This window comes from Polypterus senegalus, chromosome 11 (genome assembly GCF_016835505.1).
Source record: "Polypterus senegalus isolate Bchr_013 chromosome 11, ASM1683550v1, whole genome shotgun sequence".
NCBI classification, from domain to species: Eukaryota; Metazoa; Chordata; class Cladistia; order Polypteriformes; family Polypteridae; genus Polypterus; species Polypterus senegalus.
This window is the reverse complement of record NC_053164.1, coordinates 95,049,944-95,070,795: the sequence shown is the minus strand read 5'-3', so window position 1 is coordinate 95,070,795 and position 20,852 is coordinate 95,049,944. Positions and strand designations below refer to the sequence as shown.

The window sequence follows — 20,852 nt, the reverse complement described above, 5'->3', positions numbered from 1 at the left end:
TACCTGCACGTGAAGTTGGAGAATTAGTGATGAGTGAGTGAGTGAGTGAGTGAGTGAGTGAGTGAGGGCTTTGCCTTTTATTAGTATAGATATATATATACCCGCGTATCGCATGCGGAGACGTAGTGTGTTAAAGAAGCTATGAAAAAGAAAAGGGAACATTTTAAAAATAATGTAAAATGACTGTCAATATACAGTAATTGTTTTGTGAGTGTTACTGAGTGTTGCTGTCATCAAGGATTTGATTATCATTATTTCTTTCAATCAGGTTCGTATTTGTAGGATGTGTTGTGTTCAAGTTACATTCCGTGTTTGTCAATTGTTGTAAAGATGACAGGTTTCATTTATCGATTCGTTTCTTACTGCATCAATAAACAGCTCGTCTTCTTCTTTATCTGAGACCCGACACACTGCATGCACAGGTTTTTTTACACTGTCTTCCTTTAGCGGGACATTGACTTTTTCCACCGTGGTGCTTTGTTTCCACAGTAGCTGCATTTATGAATATGCTTGTATGTATCAGACGCTTCATATTTTTTTGCTGCCTTTTCAATTGTGTAATTCGTTTTTTGTTCAGCGCTCTTTGGAACTGTTCCTTTTTGTCTGTGCACTGCGTCAGTTCACGTGAGCCGCTCGGTGTACATGCATCGGTTTCCCAGCTGTGCTGGTGCCATGTTGTGCTATGTCCATGGCTGTATCTAATGTTACCAAAGTCCCGGCACTTAAAACTTTCTCTCGCAGTTTCGCTGAGTTTGTGCCAAACACCACCCTGACCATCTCATCTTCCTCTGCATAAGTACAGTCCTTCACCCGTGAATATTTACCCGTGGCAGTTTGCTATTGGATTGCCGCTGACGGACGGCCTTATATGGGTAGGCACTAAATTACAAAACCAGCGGCAGCCTGTCTATGAACTTAATTTAAAATTTAGGTTTACATCGTGCTTTGTTTCCGAAGTAGCAGAACTCATGAATATGGTTGTATGTGTCACTCGCTCGCTTCTTATTGTTTCGCTGCCTTCTCAATTATATAATGCATGTTTTCTTCAGCGCTTTTTGGGCCTCTTCCTGGTTTTCTACGTACTGCGTGATTACGTGGAAGGTGTGATGATATCACACGAAACTCCGCCCCCACGGTTTTCAAGCTCATCTCCATTACAGTAAATGGAGAAAAACAGCTTCCAGTTATGACCATTACGCGTAGAATTTCGATATGAAACCTGCCCGACTTTTGTAAGGAAGCTGTAAGGAATAACCCTACCAAATTTCAGCCTTCTACCTACACGGAAGTTGGAGAATTAGTGATGAGTCAGTGAGTCAGTCAGTGAGTGAGTGAGTCAGTGAGGGCTTTGCCGTTTATTAGTATAGATTTGGTTATTATGTTTTTTATTAACAGTGGGATGTTTTAAGTGCTGGTAAAAGCAAATAGTTAAAAGTACATTTGTCAGGTTTAAGTACACTGCCTGAACCTATAAGGTAATCTGGTGTGAAGGGTAAATATACTGCAATTTGTGCGAGTTTTCTAATTTATGTCATCTATGATTTGTGGGAATTTTGATTGGTCTTAACTATAAATAGTTTTGTTTTTTTTTAGATATTTTTCCAATTTAATCAATAAATTTTGTTATATTTTGGGAACATATTTGTATTGTGAATTGTGTTACAAGTTACTAATTGTGAAACAGCTGGCAGCTTATTACTGGGTAGTAGGTATTAGTTAAGGGATTCTAATTTATCCTCTAAAAACACGTATTTAAAATTAAAGGGGTTTTCATAAATCAGCTTAGGGAAATAGAGTTTACGAACTTAGGGTGCTATCCTATGGCTAAAAGGTAAAGAAAGTGCTACAAATATAACATGAGCCTTGAAAAACACAGAAACTTCAACATATAAATGATACTCAATTGGTAAACCATACAGATGGAGATGGCACAATATGAAATTACTATGGATTACTTATTATTATTCAAGTGTTCAACACAAACATTTGCAAAATTTCTTTGCAGAGAATTGAGTTGAAGTGACATTAACATATATGCTTTTACATTATGTAGTGAGTGAGATTCGTGCACATACAGACTGCAGAGGTAACCGTGATACTAAATCAGTGGCAAATGCCAATGTCCACTTGTAACACGATAACAATATTTATAGTTTAGTATAGTATAATATGTATTTACGGACAGCAAATCACAACATACATAGATTAGCATGGGGCCCCTATGCTTGTGGGGCCCCCGGGCAACTGACTAGCATGCCCATGACTTAAGACGACCCAGACTGGACTAGGATCCCATCCATTGATGTTTCCCGCCTTATACCCAGTGCTACAAGGATAGGTTCTAGTTCACCACAAACCTGGATTGGCATAAGCATTTTCCAGTATGTCATATTACATTATTTTCATTAAAAGGTTGTAGAAAGCTGGACACACTTCTGTCACAGGTGGCACATTGTAGAAGCAAGACCTCAAGATAATGTCTATCCAGTCCATCACTGGCCTTATTCATGCACACACAAACACTCACTCACTTATATATGTCATGTGAAAGAAAACTGAAGAACTTGGAAAAGTCTCATGAAAATAGAGGAAGTCAAACTGTAAATGTAATTCCCACTGTGACCGGATAATAAACCCATTGGTACAAGAAATTTGCTCAAGTTACTGTACCACTGTGTGTCAAAAATAGCTATACATAGATTCTTTCTTACACACACACATACATACATACATATATACACCCACACAAATACATATATATATATATATATATATATTAGTAAAAATGTCTAAATGTAAATGTATATAATATAGATGTATATTAACATAAATATAGTAAATATTTTTATATTCCACATCATGGTCAAAGGTAACCCTTTTACAAGTCTTGCCCAGTAAAATTAGGCAACAAATTTAATCTTAATGCTTGAAAAAGATAAAATCCTTTCAGCCTTTAACACTAGCATGGTGTTTATATTGTGAAATTAACAATACAACCATATTATATTGTAGCTTCCATGTTTAGCGATTTCTACCCTAAAAGCATGCAAGGATAATGGTAAAACATTCTAAATTGTTAAATCTCTGCTATTTAGCAACAGATCTGCATCTCATCCTGTACTATGAATTATTTCTTCAGAAAGCAGATGGCTTTCTGTATTATGCTATGCATTTTGCAGATAAGTGCTGGTGACCTGCTTTCTAAATGTACACTGCTTAAAGCCTTAAAATGCAACAATGAAAATAAAAACCCTCTCTTTGGAAATGTATTTTTAATCCATTGTTTTTTTTCCCCTTTTTCAAACTAACTCATCTCTGGAATTTTTTTCTGATTGGCCAACGATCTCTTTTAAAATAAGAATCTCTGAAAATACTGTGATGAAAAGCATTCGGCAATCTTTGAAAAAGTGGTATATTTATTTTCAGCGCTTCTCAATTTACCTTACCTTGATCTCAATGTTGCCCACTTTAGCAGTAGAGCGGATAATTGGTCGACCCACCAGTGCTGGGAAAATATGCTCAGGAAAATTGGAGCCAGCAAAACCACATTTGACAAACTGTAGAAAAACAAATGATGAAAAAAGCTACTGTTATACAGAATTATTTAAACATTCTTTTAAACTAAGTATCCATCAGAATATTACGTATTTACTGGAATAGAACAGAACAACCAGAAACTTTATATACAAACAGTGAAAGTTCATAACACAATGGTAAACAAATATAGTAACAATAACAAAGAACTAAGTTTAAATAATTAAATTGTAAGAACCCATATGTTTTTGTTGCTGTGTATTTCCACTGCAATACATCTATTAAAAACACAGTTCCAGATTACATATTCTTACCAATATTAAGATTAATACAACATTTGTAAAGGGATTAGAAAAAAAGTAAAATGTAATTCTGTTGAAAGAGACAACTGATTAAAGCCCATACTGGTGGGGTTGTCCAAATTCTTGAACATAAAAGAATTTTTGTTTTTACAGTTAGTACTGCTGGACAGGAGGGGAGATTAGTAATTAAATATGGAGGACACATTTTTACAAAATATTGGTAGCAAACTCTTCAGATAGTTTTATGATAGTGGGAAACACTAACCCTCATGGAACAGGACTCACTATAAACATATGGAGGAATATTTCGGACAAAATGAAATAAATAAATAAATGCGTAAATAAATAAAAGTACTGTGAAATGTGAGCATAAATAAATAAATGTGTCATGAAATGAGAGCCTTAATAAATAAATATGTCATGAAATGAGAGCATAAATAAATAAATGTGTCACGAAATATGTTTTTCGTTGCTTATTTATTTATTTCATTTTGTCCGTAACATTCCTGCAAACCGTCATGAAATACGGCTTGAAATAAAACTGTCACTTTCACTCGTCAAAGTTGAGAGGGTGGGCTCTAACACGCCCTCTAGTTACTGATTGGTGAATCGATAGCACAAGAATGAATTAGAAAAATGCTTACTACTGCCGATGAAATGGATTCTGCCGAAGATACTACGTATTTCAGAGAGAGAATTGAAGATTTATCGGAAGACATGACAATGTTACGGCCCTTTAGACTCCGATATAGATTAAACTATTTTTGAAATGATCAAAGAACAGGTGGAACGGACTCTACTACACTCCAGTTCAGGTGACTCAGTTCCCTGCTCTGGACGTCCATCCTTTGACATTCCAGCTGAGTCAATAGAACACCTTCTGTTATGCGGTTTAAAAGTACGACAGATTGCAGATCTATATGGTGTATCGGAGAAGACGATCACAAGGCGAATGAGCCAGTTTGATATATACGGTAAACTGCAACGGCTGTATTAGTTTAGGTACTTTGAAATGGAATGCTCAAAGCAGCTCCAACTAATATTTATTGACTCAGCTGGAATGTCAAAGGATGGACGTCCAGAGCAGGGAACTGAGTCACCTGAACTGGAGTGTAGTAGAGTCCGTTCCACCTGTTCTTTGATAATTTCAAAATAGTTTAATCTATATCGGAGTCTAAAAGGGCCGCCAACATTGTCATGTCTTCCGATAAATCTTCAATTCTCTCTCTGAAATACGTAGTATCTTCGGCAGAATCCATTTCATCGGCAGTAGTAAGCATTTTTCTAATTCATTCTTGTGCTGTCGATTCACCAATCAGAAACTAGAGGGCGTGTTAGAGCCCACCCTCTCAACTTTGACGAGTGAAGGTGACAGTTTTATTTAAAGCCGTATTTCACGACGGTTTGCAGGAATGTTACGGACAAAATGAAATAAATAAATAAGCAACGAAAAACATATTTCGTGACACATTTATTTATTTATGCTATCATTTCACGATACATTTATTTATTAAGGCTTCATTTCATGATACATTTATTTATTTATGCTCACATTTCACAGTACTTTTATTTATTTACGCATTTATTTATTTATTTCATTTTGTCCGAAATATTCCTCCATATAAACATAATTAAAAAGAAGTTGATTATGCAACCTGTTTAAAAGTTTGGTGAAGTTGCAAAGGTAGCCTTTGGCTGTCCATGGCATAATTTTTTCCTTATTTGATTAAATTCATCGCAACACAGCAAGACATAATCAAGGAGAAACAAGGCTCTCCACTGTAGTGTGATGTTCTAAAACTATGTGCACCATTTTGCTGAGCCTCAAAGGCTTGTTTTTTTCCTTTTAAGCAGGATCCTGAATGTTAAATTCAGGACATGTTTCCAAAGGATACTGGAAACCCAGAGCTTAGTAGAGCTGAGGCTCCACATGATAGCTGTAAGCGCTTTAAGAGTTCAAGTTTTGGATTAGACTTCTCAAAAATTATTTTTTCTGACACTTTGTGACCAGTTATCAATTACCAAAGAAAGATAAAAAAAAAAACAAAAAACAAGAAGACTATTAAATCAGATGAAGAAATATTGACCTAGCAAACTCTTCTAAACATTAATGAATCACCTGAAGACAACTTTAGCATAGCATATGCTTATTTGAATTGCTGAGAAAACTGTTTATACTGTACACAAATCTGGTATGTCTAAAGAAGAATTCTATTATTCATTCTAACTGCTGTTGCCAACCTTTTCCCTAGGGCTGGGTTTAAAAAAAAAAACATTTTTTTATTCAAATTGATGTTCATTTGCATAATCCAATATCAAATCATAACATCCTGAAATCCATCCATTCATCGTCCAACCCGCTATATCCTAACTACAGGGTCACGGGAGCCGATCCCAGCCAATACAGGGCGCATGCCAGGAAACAAACCACCGCAGGGCACACACACACCAAGCACACACTAGGGACAATTTAGAATCACCAATGCACCTAACCTGCATGTCTTTGGACTGTGGGAGGAAACCCTTGCAGACACAGGGAGAACATGCAAACTCCACGCAGGGAGGACCCGGGATGCAAACCCGGGTCTCCGAACTGCAAGGCAGCAGCGCTACCACTGCGCCACCATGCCGCCCTCATCCTGAAATTGTTTTTTTAAATATATGCCATTTAAAGCGTATGGCCTTTTACCATGGATGTGTGAAGCTTTGAACCCATTAGTCTTGTGCAGCCAGCCTCGTGCATTGAGATCTGGCAGTCACAAAATATGGCGGAAGCTGCTGTCAAGGCTGAATGTTTTTATCTGGGTGCATTTGGATTTCAGAAATATAAAGATAGTGAAGAACTGGATAAAAGCCAACTAATATGTAATAGGTGTAAAATGGAAGTGAAATACAGCAGAAATACCACAAATCTGCAAAATCACTTAACAACACACCATCCAGATGCACAATCTGCAAAAATGTCCAATCTGAAACAAACCTCACTGGAGAAGCCATTTGTGTTCAAGTTGTCATCCAGCTCTGCACGTGCCCAAAAAATAACAGAGTTTGTGACAACTTTCAAATGCAAAACTGTACATCTGGCTTTCAAAAACTCATTAATATGTTAGAACCATGCCATATTTTAACAACACACAAATATTTCAGTGAAGTAGCAATCCCAAATCTGTACAATTTGTACAAGACAATTACTTGTCACTGTACTGACAACTGGAATTTTGTACATGGCAAGTAGTCTGGCTGAAATGTTGTCTAAAGCAATACAAGAATGGGAGCTAACAAACAAAGAGCCAACCATCGTAAAGGACAATGCTGGAATATGGTACCTGTTGTGGAATTGATGGATTGGCTACACATTGGAGATTTCACACACACTCAATTTAGCCTCACAAGCAGCTCTGAAAATGCCAGCCTTTGCACACTTGCTTGGCTGTGTGAAACGCATTGCACCATTTTTTCATTGTAGCACTATGACAAGCAACAAGCTGAAAGAGAAGCAGAGGATACCGCAGCTGCCTGTACATGAGCTGGTAATCGACATGGTGACCTGATGGAAAACAAGTGCACTGGAGATCCTAGAATGCTTTACAGAGCAGCAACCAGCAGTCGTGCTGTCCCCTCAAGTGTGCAGAAATGAAAGTGATCTCTGCACTCTAATAGTGGTTGACAGAATGGTTACAGAAGATGTGGTGAAAGCTCTTAAGCCATTAAAAGCAGCTACAATGGTAATGCCTGAAGAGAAGTCCCCAACTCTATCCATCATTGTGCTTCTGCAAGCACAGCTGCTGGAGAAGATGAGCAGTGTCCCCTATGCCTGCAGAGTGATTAAGGACCTCAAGACTGCTGTATACAAAAACGTAAATTCAAGGTATGCTTACTTAAGGTGTATGCATATAAATGTAACTGTGTATGCAGTTTTTTTCATAATAGTATAACATTATAATAATAGTATAATGGTTTTAAGTTATGTAACAATAGTACAATATAGGATACTACTATAGATTGTATAAGTTATGTAATAATAGTATAATATAATAGTTTGTATAAATTAAAGGGATTAAAACATAAGTATGTGAAATCTTTTTAAGATATGTGGAAACATAAGATATGTGAAAGACAAACTGTATGTAGCATCAGCATTAGATTCTCACTTCGAGGCCCTTCCTTCTTGCCCAATGAGGCCTGTAATGAGATATTCCTTAGACTGATGACTGAAGCTGTTGGTCCAGATTAAATGGGGACTATCTAAAGTCTAATCTAACTTATCTAATGTAAGTTAAAAAAAATCAAAATAACTGATTATTCCTGTAAATTACAGTATTTGAGCAATAATCTGACGGTGATTGCACTGAAACTGTGAATGTACAGCAGGAAGACAATTTCCTTGGACCTTTTGAAGTGGATGATGCCCCTACTCCACCAAAGAGGTCAAACGAATCTTCTGCATTTGCAGTGATGGTTCTTCTTGGGCCTTCCTTCGTGCCAAAAACTACAGTATCACAGAAAAATCCAGTACAGGAAGATGTGAACAGATACAGGAAAGTACAGTTTGTTCCACTCACTGAAATCTACTGACCAAGCGGAGGATGCATGCAAGTCAAGTATCCCCTTTTGGAATATCAAGCAAAGCGTATCTTTGTATCCCAGGGAACAGTGTCCCTTCTGAAAGGACTTCCTCAACCGCTGGTGATATTGTTACTGCCCAAAGGAGCTGCCTCACTCCACAACATATAGATCAGCCCCTTTTCTTGCAAAAGTCTTAGAGAAGTGAGACACTAGTCAAGATGGGGCTTAGTGTCATGGACTTTACAGTATACAGTGTCCACTTCAGAGGTTTTACAAGAGTATTTACAAAACCTGTTTACATTTTAATATATGGTTGTTTGTATCTTAGTCATTTCACTTTATTTATTTTGCGTAGTATAATCCCTCATGTTAAATAAAAAGCTCATTAATGCAGCTGCATTGCAGTCAATTCTTAACACATACATTAATATTTTTTAGCAATGTACCAGGTTATAGTGTTTCTTGTACAATTTACAATTAATTCTCTGAGAATCCTTTCCTATCTAAGCCAAATTGGAATTGTAAATAAAATACCCCAACGAAACTGATATTGAATCGGATCGAAAATCAAATCGATTTGGGACCTTGTGAATAAGAATTGATTTATGAAAACAGTATCAATACTAGGGCTGCAACGATTAGCTGATGTAATTGACGACGTCGACTACAAAAAATCGTCGACACAGATTTTTTATTGTCGACGTGTCATGAACAGAACCTTCAATAGAGGCTCCAGTCACAAAGAACCACATTGGTTTTTGTAACTGCAATGCATTACATGAATATCTGGGGGCAGTATCGTTTGTTATTGTTTGTCAAGACTGCACACAGTCCTACCAATGAAGAACAACGTCTGAGGAGGAAAATAAACGTGGTTGCAATAACGAGTCGGATAGACGGGGGGAAGGAGATGGAAAAAAATTGTGACAGAAACTTTCTAAAGTGTGGGAGCACTTTATCAAAAAAGAAAAAAAAGTTGAATGCAGATTATGCAAAGCGGAGCTTTCTTTTCACGGCAACACCACCGCAATGCATGAGCATCTGAAACGCAAACATCCTGGAGCTGTGATGCCGCCGCCTCTTAAGAATTTATGCTGGCACTGTTAGTTAGTTGGGTCAGATCAGGAGGGGAGGGAGAGAAAATAAAAGTGAAAAAAGCTAACTTTTACAAGTAACAAATTTTCACTCGATCTGTTCGTTTTCAAATAATATTGCATTAGTGTGATGATGTTTTCTGATTGGTACTATTCAGGTCATATAATGATTTCTTCAAAATGTCACATATATTTGTCTCTTTCTTTGTTTCCCCCCGGTGCTGCGTGCTGACACAAGAAGGCGTGAGCTTATTCAGTGCTAGCGGGAGCACGCAGGTGGCTGGTTGCTTGTGCTATAACAAGCTTGACCTGGCAGCGATCAAAGCACATGTACTATGCAAAGCATGTACGGGGTCCACTGAGAAAAAAGGATCGTTCATGGCTGACCTTGCAGAGGAACATTCTTTCCTCTGCATGTCCTGGAGCCCTGTGCAGACTGGGCAAGATCGGGGGTTGGGGTGGGGGGATTTGGGGGGGAGGACACGGTCACTGATTACAACCGCCAGAAGGTATGTGAATGAATATGAATAATGTTGCATCCATGCCACAATGTTTTCTGAAATGTACTATAAGGTCATAAAATGAATAATTCCAAATATCATATATACCTATGTCTCTGCCTTTTTTGTCAGTGTGGCTTTGACATCACGGGCCAGAAGGCGCATACTAATTCAGCGTAAGCAGGAACACTCAGTTAAATTGAATAAAAAAAATCAATTGACAATGAGATACGAATAAGGCAGATTTGCCAGCGTTTTTGTGTCAGCTTTTACCCATCCAGATCAGAGAATTTCCAGTTTGATTGTCTCAAAACACCACTCACATCTGCAGTTATTCCCATTTTCCGATAAAAACTAACAGCGATAGATCCCTGGGGGGCGGTAGTATGCATTGTCATTGTGACTGAGAGAATAAAAGTGAAAAAAAGGTAGCTTTTACAAGTACTATATTTACAGTGGCTGTTACAGACGCAAATCAAATGTATGTGTTTATTGTATAATATTAACAATAAGAGCAACTCACTACTCAAAACGGTAAATATACGAGGCAGTCAGGTTCAAACCGGGGGACTCTTGATTATAAGTCAGCAATTCCTACCGCTGCACCACGGAAGCTATTGTATAGTCTTTGAACATTTTGTATAAGTGTTTATTTAATCTTTGCACTTTAGGCTTTACACATTATATAGTTTATGTCTACATTTTGTCATTTATTACTAAAATATGAAAAAGTTTCAGTTTTAACAATGTATTTTTTGGTTAAATGTACTTTTTTGTTTAAAGAATATGTGCACTTTAGTTTGAATTGTTTAATGTATTTCTTTTTTATTGTGATGGTCACACTAATATAAAAACATTCGATTATTTTCAAATTCATATGTTTCACTGGTTGTTATTTTAATTTGATCATTATTAATTTTAATCTTGTTAATGGGGAGACATCAGGGTGACATTCACAGGTTGACAGACGTGAGCAGATGAGGTAAGACATGCACTGGAGCCCAGAACAGGATGGCCAACCACAGGTCACAGGCATCAAAATAGTCAGGCATGAAATAATCGTTAATAATCGAAAAATAAATCGAACGATTAGTCGATTACCAAAATAATCATTAGTTGCAGCCCTAATCAATACCTAGGCCTACTTTTCCTGTCATCTTTTTTCTATTTGGTATTTAGTGCTGGGTCAGGTTATTTATAATATTTCTACGAATGGTAAGTGCTAGTATCACAGCAGGTTGTCATCTTTATTCAGTTTGCATGTTCTACACGTGTCTTTAGTTTAGCATACCCTGAGAAGAGCTGCTGATTAGCTGTGCATATAGCATCTATGTTGTTAGTCATTAGTAATAAAATATAAGTAATACAATATTAATAAACAGTTACTAATCCTGCCCTATTCTGTTTCTCTTCATGGTGTCTCCTTATGATACTTGGTGTCACTGCTCTAATGGCAAGTTGTCTGCCTGCCTATGGAAAATTCATCTCAGATAAAGGAGCACTGGAATCATCAGGTAGAGGAGCGTTTTCATCAGATTGCCTGGCCCAGCACTGACTCAACTGTAAAATGGCCAATAAGTTTGCTGCTGGAGGTCTCCAGGGGCTTAATGCATAACGCCGTGCGTAGAATTCGCACTATAACATGACGTAAGCACAAATCCGAAATGTGCTTACGCACAAAAAAATAACAGATGCAGGAATCTGTGCATTCGCCAGCTTCCACGTTCTTCCACTACATAAATCCCGGTCAGTGTGAAAAAGTCCTCCCAGAATTACGCCTCTTTGAATATGTAATTCAATATAAACAGCCATTAAGATCAGCCTTCTGTGAAAAGACAATGGGAAAGGAACAGGGGAAAATATAAGAATTTCAGCGAAGTGGAGGCAAGGAAAAACTTACTATTTGTTGGTTTAAACAATGGTATAAAACAAAAGGAAGTCTATTGAGTGACACATCGTGTCAGAGAAACTCGAAAGCTCAAGTTCACAAAGTCGCACAGTGCCTGAAATAAAAAAGTCACATATCAAAGTCGCCATGAAAATTCGAGTCGTAGCCCACCGGCTGAGTGTCATATGAAAGCTTATTAGGGTACAGAGGACAAAAAAAAAAGGCACACAGTGCGGAAAAAAGCATGAAATTTCAACTTTAATCACGTAGTTTATTTTGTCATTGAAGTAGAACATCATAAACTTCATCTTAAAATTGTTTAATTTTATTAGTTTCTCAAATCCCATTGTAACTAAAGTAGCACGTTAAATGCTTTGTTTTGTATTTGACCTTCTATGTGCTCTGTGTTTGTGAATTACTATGTGCTTCTTAAACCGGCTTTCTCTTCCACTGACAGGACACAGAATCCATTACATTCGTGATATTAGAGCTCTCTGAATAATTAAAATACTGAGATGTATACGTGATATCATTTTCATGATGATAAGAGTTAAATCATGTTATTAAACATGGGAACACGGTGGCGCAGTGATTGTTCATGTCTCAGATGCTTGCTGCACCATGCGCGACCTTCAATGAAATGCTGTAGTACAGAAGTACTGTCTCTTTCAAACGTACTAACCTCCAATTCCTGTCCTTACTTTTCTTTCTCCAAATACCCAATCGCAACACAATCAGCTCTGTAATAGACGTTAAGCCATCTGTAAGCTTTGAACGCAGATTCTTCAAAACTTTTAAGGAACATTGAAGTATCTTTCTAGTATGTGTTTAATTATTCTATCCTTCCAGTGTCACGCCAGTCCCAGCAAGATTACAGCACGAGGCAGGAACAATCCATGAACGGAGCGCAAGCTAATAGCTAGCGCTGCGGCACCGTGTCCTGGCATGTTTAATTATTGACAATATCGATTATTTAAATGAAGTTAAAGTTTTATCTGTATAATATAATAAACATATTTTGCTGCATTTCATCTTAAAAATGATATCGTCATCATATGTAAATCTGCGCTTTATGAAGTGCCTCAGGTTGTGCAATATTCTAACTGTAATGCAAGTTTACGGTAAGGTAATTCTACTTAAGTACAGACAGTTCTACAAGGAGCACTTCATTGAGTGTGTTTATAGTTCTTGGGATGAAACTGTTTCTGAACCGCGAGATCCGTACAGGAAAGGCTTTGAAATGTTTGCTGTGTGAAAGCAGTTCAATAGACAGCATGGATGAGGCAGCGTGTGCTTGATGCTGTATACCGATAATTCTCTTTCTCAGCTTCTGTAGATCTTTGATTCCCCACTCAGATACAATGATATAAATACTCCGAGTGGTGCAGTGAGAGTAACATAGAAAAAGATGATCCGCTGTGGTAACCCCTAACAGGAGCAGCTGAAAGAAGAAGAAGGTGCAGGGAGAGTAACAATGCTAAAGCAGCTATTGTATTTAGAATAGTTTGACCATTCCGTGGACCATTATATTGTTACTGGTTAATTACAATCAGATGCATTAAACTAATAAACAATATGCGGTTAATTTCAGTGTATTTATAAAGCTGCATCAGGGATGTGGATCTAAAAAAGAAAGGATAACCACACAGGAACAGTAGCACTGCTTTGACGCTGGGTGCTGCCAGTCAGCAAAACCGAGCGCAGAACTTGTGTACGGCAGGGTATGAGGTACCATGGAAATGTGCATGGCTTTATACCTAGTTTAGGTTTTATATATTGCGATTTCAACGTGGAAACGTTCTTACGCAACATTTCTGTGCGTACACACCGTTTATACATGAGGCTCCAGGTCTATGACTATGTCTGGCTTGTCTGACTCCTTTTCTACAATCTGGCTGTGGTTCTATAATTAACTGACTGGCAGATATTGTTTTTATGTCTTATGTGCGATTGCTCTGTATTTAGCAAGTGGTATAATTTATTCTTGCCTTGAGAGTTGTCGCTGCACTCTTCACCGGCACTTGGTGAGGAGCGCTGTGCAAGAGCAAAGTAGTATGTACTATTGCATTGTATTTCTAAGGTGTCAATGATAGACTGACCATCTAGTTCTGTTGTTCTCTTTTGTGTATTTTATTTATCCCATATTTTGGCATCCATTACACACCAACCTCTCTCTAATTTGCCTTTTCCAAGATTTTTTTTATCCCTGTAAGGTTTTTTGTGGAGCTGTCAAAAGGCAGGCCCTGTTAAAGCCCATTGAGGTATTCCTTGTGCGATTTTGGGCTATACAAGGAACAAAGAATATATACAAGAAATAAATGGTTATCTTTGTTGGTTCTCCTCTGGATACTTCAGTTTTCCATCCAAAAGGAAGACCAAAGTGTACAGTAGATTAGGTTAAATGGCTATTCAACACTGCCCCGGTTGTATGTGTGTATGTACTGTATTTAGGTCCTGTGACTGTCTGGCACAATGTCAAGGGCTGGATCCTGGATAGGCTCCAGTGTGAACTGACCATCTTTCTAAATCTATTCCTGCAGGATTCTAACCAGCTATAAAAACCTGAAATCAAGTGTGTATGCAAACTCCAAACATTTTAACAAAGAATAGTACAACTGCAAAATTATTATTCTGGCTTTACTCACTGATGTGCACAAATATTCATTATATTTTTATCTAATGTATTTAAGTGTATTCTAGGCACTGCTGTGATCTGGCGACAAACTCCTAAATAGTTCTTGTAGTTTACTTTCATAGGTACCCATCATTACTGTAATGAACTGCATTTTTTAAGAGTTTTCTCACTTTTGAGAACTGTGTGATTAATTCTGTACAAAATGTGTTTTCCCTGTGTTTTCAATTTCTACAATTTTTCATTCCCCTTCATATTTTATTCTATCTATGACAGAATGACTTTTAGTGTTCAATACAGAATACAACTTATTAAATAATGACAAACTGATAAACATTTTAGACTTATAAAAGACTTTTGAGGTACATTTGGTTATACAAAGTATAGAAACATAAAAATGACTATTTCGGGTTAACTGGTTTAAGATATATTAACTACTTTTGGAAAGAAAAAAAAACTATTTCTGCTTTCTGATACAACAAAATGCAGCCAAAATCCATTCATAAGATAATTAAAATGTATTAAAATTTTATTTCAAATAAAAGTAAATTCAGACCACTACACTGATGTAGACTTCAAGCTTAGTCACTGGCCCTAACCGAGTATATACAGAGAATAATATTTGATTATAATGTAAATATTTAGCAGGAGTATAAGACAATGTAAATTTAGAAACAAGAGTCACAAGTAAAAACAGGAAAACAAAAATGTCTAGTTGAAGTCATGCATTCACATGTATTGTGTATTATTTTATCACTTAAATAACGAGATTGATACTAATATTAATTTTACTGTCAATGAACAGTTACCTTAACAAAATAACTGCATGAACATTACATTTAAAAAATAAAATAAAAAGTAATGCAAAGCTGAGAATGACGCACTAAAAGCTCCAGGGCTATCATGTAATATGCAGCAACTGAAGAAGTTAATAAACAGTATCATTCAGGCCTGTTTCTGCTGAAGGCACCAAAAAGTACAGTACTGCCAAAGACTATGTGACCCTTTTTAGCTGAGACAAATCACCAAGGTTAATCCTTCTATCTTATACAACTTCTGGCTGGCCCTGAAATATACACATCATTTTTTTCTGGAGATAAATATATTTACACTTCTGTGAACTTCCTTCTCAGTCACGTCACTATTAAACAGAAGCCAGTCTGTAATGTTAAAAAAAAAAAAAAAGGAACTTTTGTAGCCTATTTCTCACTAGCAGCTTTAAATGGCTTGGTTTACGAGGAATGTCAATTTCCCACTAAACACACGAACAGCAATCAGAAGAATAAATGCTTTCAAGTCATAATGCTAGTTATTCTGAAAGTCCTCCTCAACTCAATTTTTCTTAAAGTAAACAACAGCCAGATTTCTTTTTCCCAGACCTAATACTTGATGAGTATGAATTACCAGAGTGTGCAATGAGAATAAAAATCTGCCTGTTCTACCAAAATATTGATGGGGTTCTACTCCCTTTTTCATGGGCCAGCTACTGTAACTTAACAAAGAATTTTGACAGTCTTAGGACTTCTGACGGTTGCATCATTTAGCTGTGTACCAAATACAGTTTGAATAATTTGTTTGCTGTGCTGTACCCAGGGCCTGTAACAAAGCTCAAAAGCATCACTCTCACGTCTGAACTCAAATCACACACCACAGAAAGATTTTATTTTTCTTTTCTTATTCCTTATGTACAGTACTTGTCACTAAACTGACTGGAATATACAGTACAGGTACATGTCTCTTCTGTCTATTGTAAGTATGCTCACCATAGTAACTACTACAAAACACGCTATGGTAAAGAAATGTATAAACACACCAATTTTGTGTCTGAAAACAAACTATTCAGTCCAACATCTCTTCCTGTTCCTTTAATGTGGGTATTGATATACTTCACATTTTTGATAGCTCTGTGATGGCCTGTGCGATTTTCAAAGTTGTGGTGTGCTGGGTTTGTGACATCACTTTAAGAGTGACAAGAACAGAAGGACCTTTTTATTTCATTCTTTTTCATATACATTCTGGTTTCTGATGTCAGAGATGAAGTTTAAAGCTGACTGGTTGAAGATGAATTAATTTCTTGGAAAATCAGAAACCAGCAATATCAGTTTTAGCCACGTGGTCATTATGTATTCATGACTCATAGGTACTAGGGAAGGCAACCAATCCAGTGAATCTCGTCAGCATTAGCCAATCTCACACAACATTATGGCACTGTAGGGATACAGGAGCACCTGGAGCCACAAGGGGGTGTTCTAACTGTATGCAGTCTCATTGAGACAGATTTACAATATATACATCTGAATTTGCTTAAAACTGGTGGGAACAAGTAGACAGCACAATAAGCATCACATTTCTAAACCAAACCAGCACCTCATGGAGGCAATGCTTAAAGTAGGGGTAGTGACTTTGATCTGCAAAGAGAATGGTGCTCTCATTAACCGGATCCATCAGAGAGCAAGCTTCTGATTATGATAAACGGTATTTTAGGGAAAAAGCTCTATGGGCGTAGCCTTTGCAGTGGCGGATTTCTCTGCTATTCACTACAAACTTTTTAACAAATTATCCGCAGACATGTATTTTCATTTGAAAATTCACGTCTTGCCCCATAAGATTATATGTATGATGTCATGGCTTTATGGCATCACGTGGGACTGTGGAAGACGTCAGGTGCAAGGTTCAAAAGCCTCTTCTAGTCTAGAGACTAGTGAGCTTGGATTTGGTATACAGAAGTCAACAAATGACTCAAATGGTGAGATAGAATATGGCCAAACTACTGGAGGAGAGGGTTGGCATGGAAGGCAAGTAGAGGGGAGATATTTTGTACAGTGTTTGAGTGAACCAGCCAGCCCATTAAGTAGTCAAAGTCTACCATATTTATGACGTAGATGTTGGCATTGTATTCCCTGCTGTAATTATTGCTTTCTTGTTAAATAAACTCCTTTGTTATGTTTGTGCACTCCTAGGTTGATACTGGAGTTTAGATATGGTTCATGAGTGCCCAATACAGTCTACACTACATTAATACTATATATCACAATTATTTAGACCTTCACATTTCAAGTGACGGGGCGGCACGGTGGCGCAGTGGTAGCGCTGCTGCCTCGCAGTTAGGAGACCCGGGTTCGCTTCTCGGGTCCTCCCTGCGTGAGTTTGCATGTTCTCCCGTGGCTGCGGGTTTCCTCGGGCGCTCCGGTTTCCTCCCACAATCCAAAGACATGCAGGTTAGGTGGATTGGCGATTCTAAATTGGCCCTAGTGTGTGCTTGGTGTGTTTGTGTATGTCCTGCGGTGGGTTGGCACCCTGCCCAGGATTGGTTTCTGCCTTGTGCCCTTTGTTGGCTGGGATTGGCTCCAGCAGACCCCCGTGACCCTGTGTTTGGATTCAGCGGGTTAGAAAATGGATGGATGGATGGATTTCAAGTGACTTTCAGATTTAATAATTCAATAATGAATAATAAATTCAGGCAGGTCACAGGTAATGGCAGTCTTGACTAATGGCAATTTCACAAATAGGAAAGAGCAGATAAAACTTCAAAAATGTCCTTTTCATCTGAACTTTCATCAGGCAACTTCTTTTTTTATTTATAAGAAAAGCAAACAACATTTGACAAGGATAAATACATAGCAGGCATCACCAGTGTGGAGTAGCATTACAGCACAGTATATATTTGCTCCATTTTCAATCATTGTCGGCTTTCATTTACACGCATCACTGAATAAATCTGGCAACCAGGTAGCTTCACAATAAGGCCCATCATAGGTCAAACTAGACAGACAACCGGCTGTGTTTGCCAAGCAGTAGAACCTGCTGCTTTTAACTCCCAACATCCTAAGTATGCATCCCAGCCATGTAATCTCAGGGAGTATTGCTACTGGAAATAGGAATCAAAACTCTGAGATATTCCAGAAATTCCTCAACAAAGAGAGTATGTGTCTCAAATCATCAGTTAGTGGTGGATTTTTGTGCTATCGTTATATCCTAAGGCACTGTATTATCAAAAATTGTAGGTGTGGTACATACTCATAGTCCAGTTTAATTTAAATTAATTTAATATTTGTGTCTTATGATTTAAAGCATTGTATTACTGCTGCAGTATCATTTTATAAGTAAGTTTGAAACATTTGTCAGTAAACGAGTGCAGATTTCCCATTAACAAACATTTTTCAGTACAAGTCCCAAGTTACATACAAAAATCAGGTTGACAATAGGAAGGAAGCCAGTACAATTAAATTGTAAAAGTACAATGAAATTAGGAAAGAACTTGTACTTAACCAGAGACTTGCCTGTGATATTAATAATAAAAAAATCACTAAATATGCAACAGAGTTTGTATCTCACTGTACTGTAGGGGAATTATTAAAAAGTAGTTCTGCTGATTAATTACCCTTAATGTGTGTGATTAACGTGTTAAAAATTTCTGTGATTATACTTTTTTAATGCAACCCTAAATGCGTTAATTTAATCTAGCTAACTGAGCCATGCTTCAAACGTAATGAAGCAGCACCACATGAATCAAAGTCTATTACAATAGTACTGGGTCACCAGCATTTGATCCTTTGCAGTGTTGATTCTTAATAATGAATTTCATCCACACACACACACTACCACCATTAGAGCTGCCACCCATCCATTATAATACTGGATCATCCCGTATTAGAACATAAAATTATATAAAATGTATTGAATCAATAAGAGATGTGATTTTCCCATATGTTTTTACATATCATTTCATGTATTCAATGGCTCTTCAAAGTGCAGAGAATAACATGGGGAACAGTTAAATCAAATTAGATATACAAGCTGGGTGAACACATTTCATTTTTATGTCATGTTAATGTTGCAAACAGCACTGTGTACCGTTAAGCAGAACATCCATAACTAAAACGCCTACACAGTGATGTCTGCTAATGCAAGTCCACCCATGAAACTTAAAGAGGCCATCAAGGTACAAGTCTGAGTGTGAGGCATAATGTTAGTGGGTCAGCCCTATCCCTGGTGACACATATGCTCTTTGGGCACCCATGAAGGGATATCTGAGCTGAAACAGCAAGGTGCAGGTTCTACCCATGTCTGAGTTGCTAAACAGCACAAATGCAGACTGGAATCACTCTATTCCCTGTAGGCCTAGACTTTCCAAAAAGCAGACCTGGTGTGTTGTTGTTTAACTAATTGTATGTTACCTAGTGTGGCCTACATTATAACCCATATAGGTCTACTGTAACCAACAATACTAGGCAATAATCATTTCAAATTCTGCATGCTAATACCTGTACATCCATTCATTTGGGCTGAAGGTTAAAATTATTTCATTCATAAATTATATTTTATGATAATGCACAATTTAAAACCTCTAAATAAATAATCCTATCAGGCAAATATTTAGTTTTTTTTCAGTCTGTCCCTTACTATTTAAAACTAATCTATACACATTTTCAATCTAATTAATGACTCGTGTGTATCATGCAGTTAAGCACAACCTGAGCTATAACAGTGTTGACTGTGCACAAAAGCTGAGCCATGATTTGAGGTTTCTGTTTTCAAAATTTAATTGAATGTGTAACTCTGTGGTGGAAGTGGGTGTTTGGTGTTCGCAGGACATTGTTTCTGTTACATTAAACTGTTCAATATCCAAGTGGAATAATTCAATATGCATAGGCAAGTGATTATTAAAACTGCTTTGTATAAGAAATTAATCACTGAGTTATTTCTGCTTTATAGAAATATATTAATATGTTTGAAGGACATACAATAAATTGTGATTAATATGCAGTTAATATCTATTAAACTGTTTTCGCACAATTAATTGATTACATTTTTTAATTGAACAGCAGGCCTAGTTAAAACTAAAAATAAAAGCAAAATTTAAGCAACTGAAGACACTTGCAGATTTCATTCACTCAAATTACCCATTAAGCTGCACATAATTATTACATATGTTTTCACCAATTTTTCCATTACAAAACCAGCTATAATTAGTTTAAGCAAAGAGAAAAACAAAATGTCTGGATTTAAAAAAAAATCCATTCTTGCTCAAATGCAGTCAAAAGATAGCTATTTTACAATCAGCTAGTTGGTGTCCGACTGCATTTCTGGGTAGGGGTGCTAAAAAGCGTATCATAGATTTTGCGATGGAAACTCAGTTCATTACTTATAAAACTATCACTAAATGTTATAACCTCAATTTACATACCTAAGGCAGTATACAGTGTAAATAAAGCATAAAATAATATAGGCGATGATTGAATTTAAAGCTAATTTAAAAATGTATGTAAGTAGGTGGATAATGTAGATTTCAAATTGAGCCTAATTGACAATGTTTTTTTTTTTAACAACCTACAG

At 37.0% G+C, this 20,852-nt stretch overlaps 1 protein-coding gene across 1 annotated transcript in view; it reads right to left on the bottom strand.

Annotated features, from left to right (window-relative positions):
* LOC120539326 (actin-related protein 2-like) overlaps window positions 1-20,852 on the bottom strand; it is a 74,264-nt gene that overhangs the window by 38,743 nt on the left and 14,669 nt on the right. Inside the window, exon 2 of the mRNA XM_039769293.1 lies at window positions 3,447-3,557. Coding sequence (XP_039625227.1) covers window positions 3,447-3,557 — 111 coding nt within the window. The remainder of the gene's footprint in view (window positions 1-3,446; window positions 3,558-20,852) is intronic.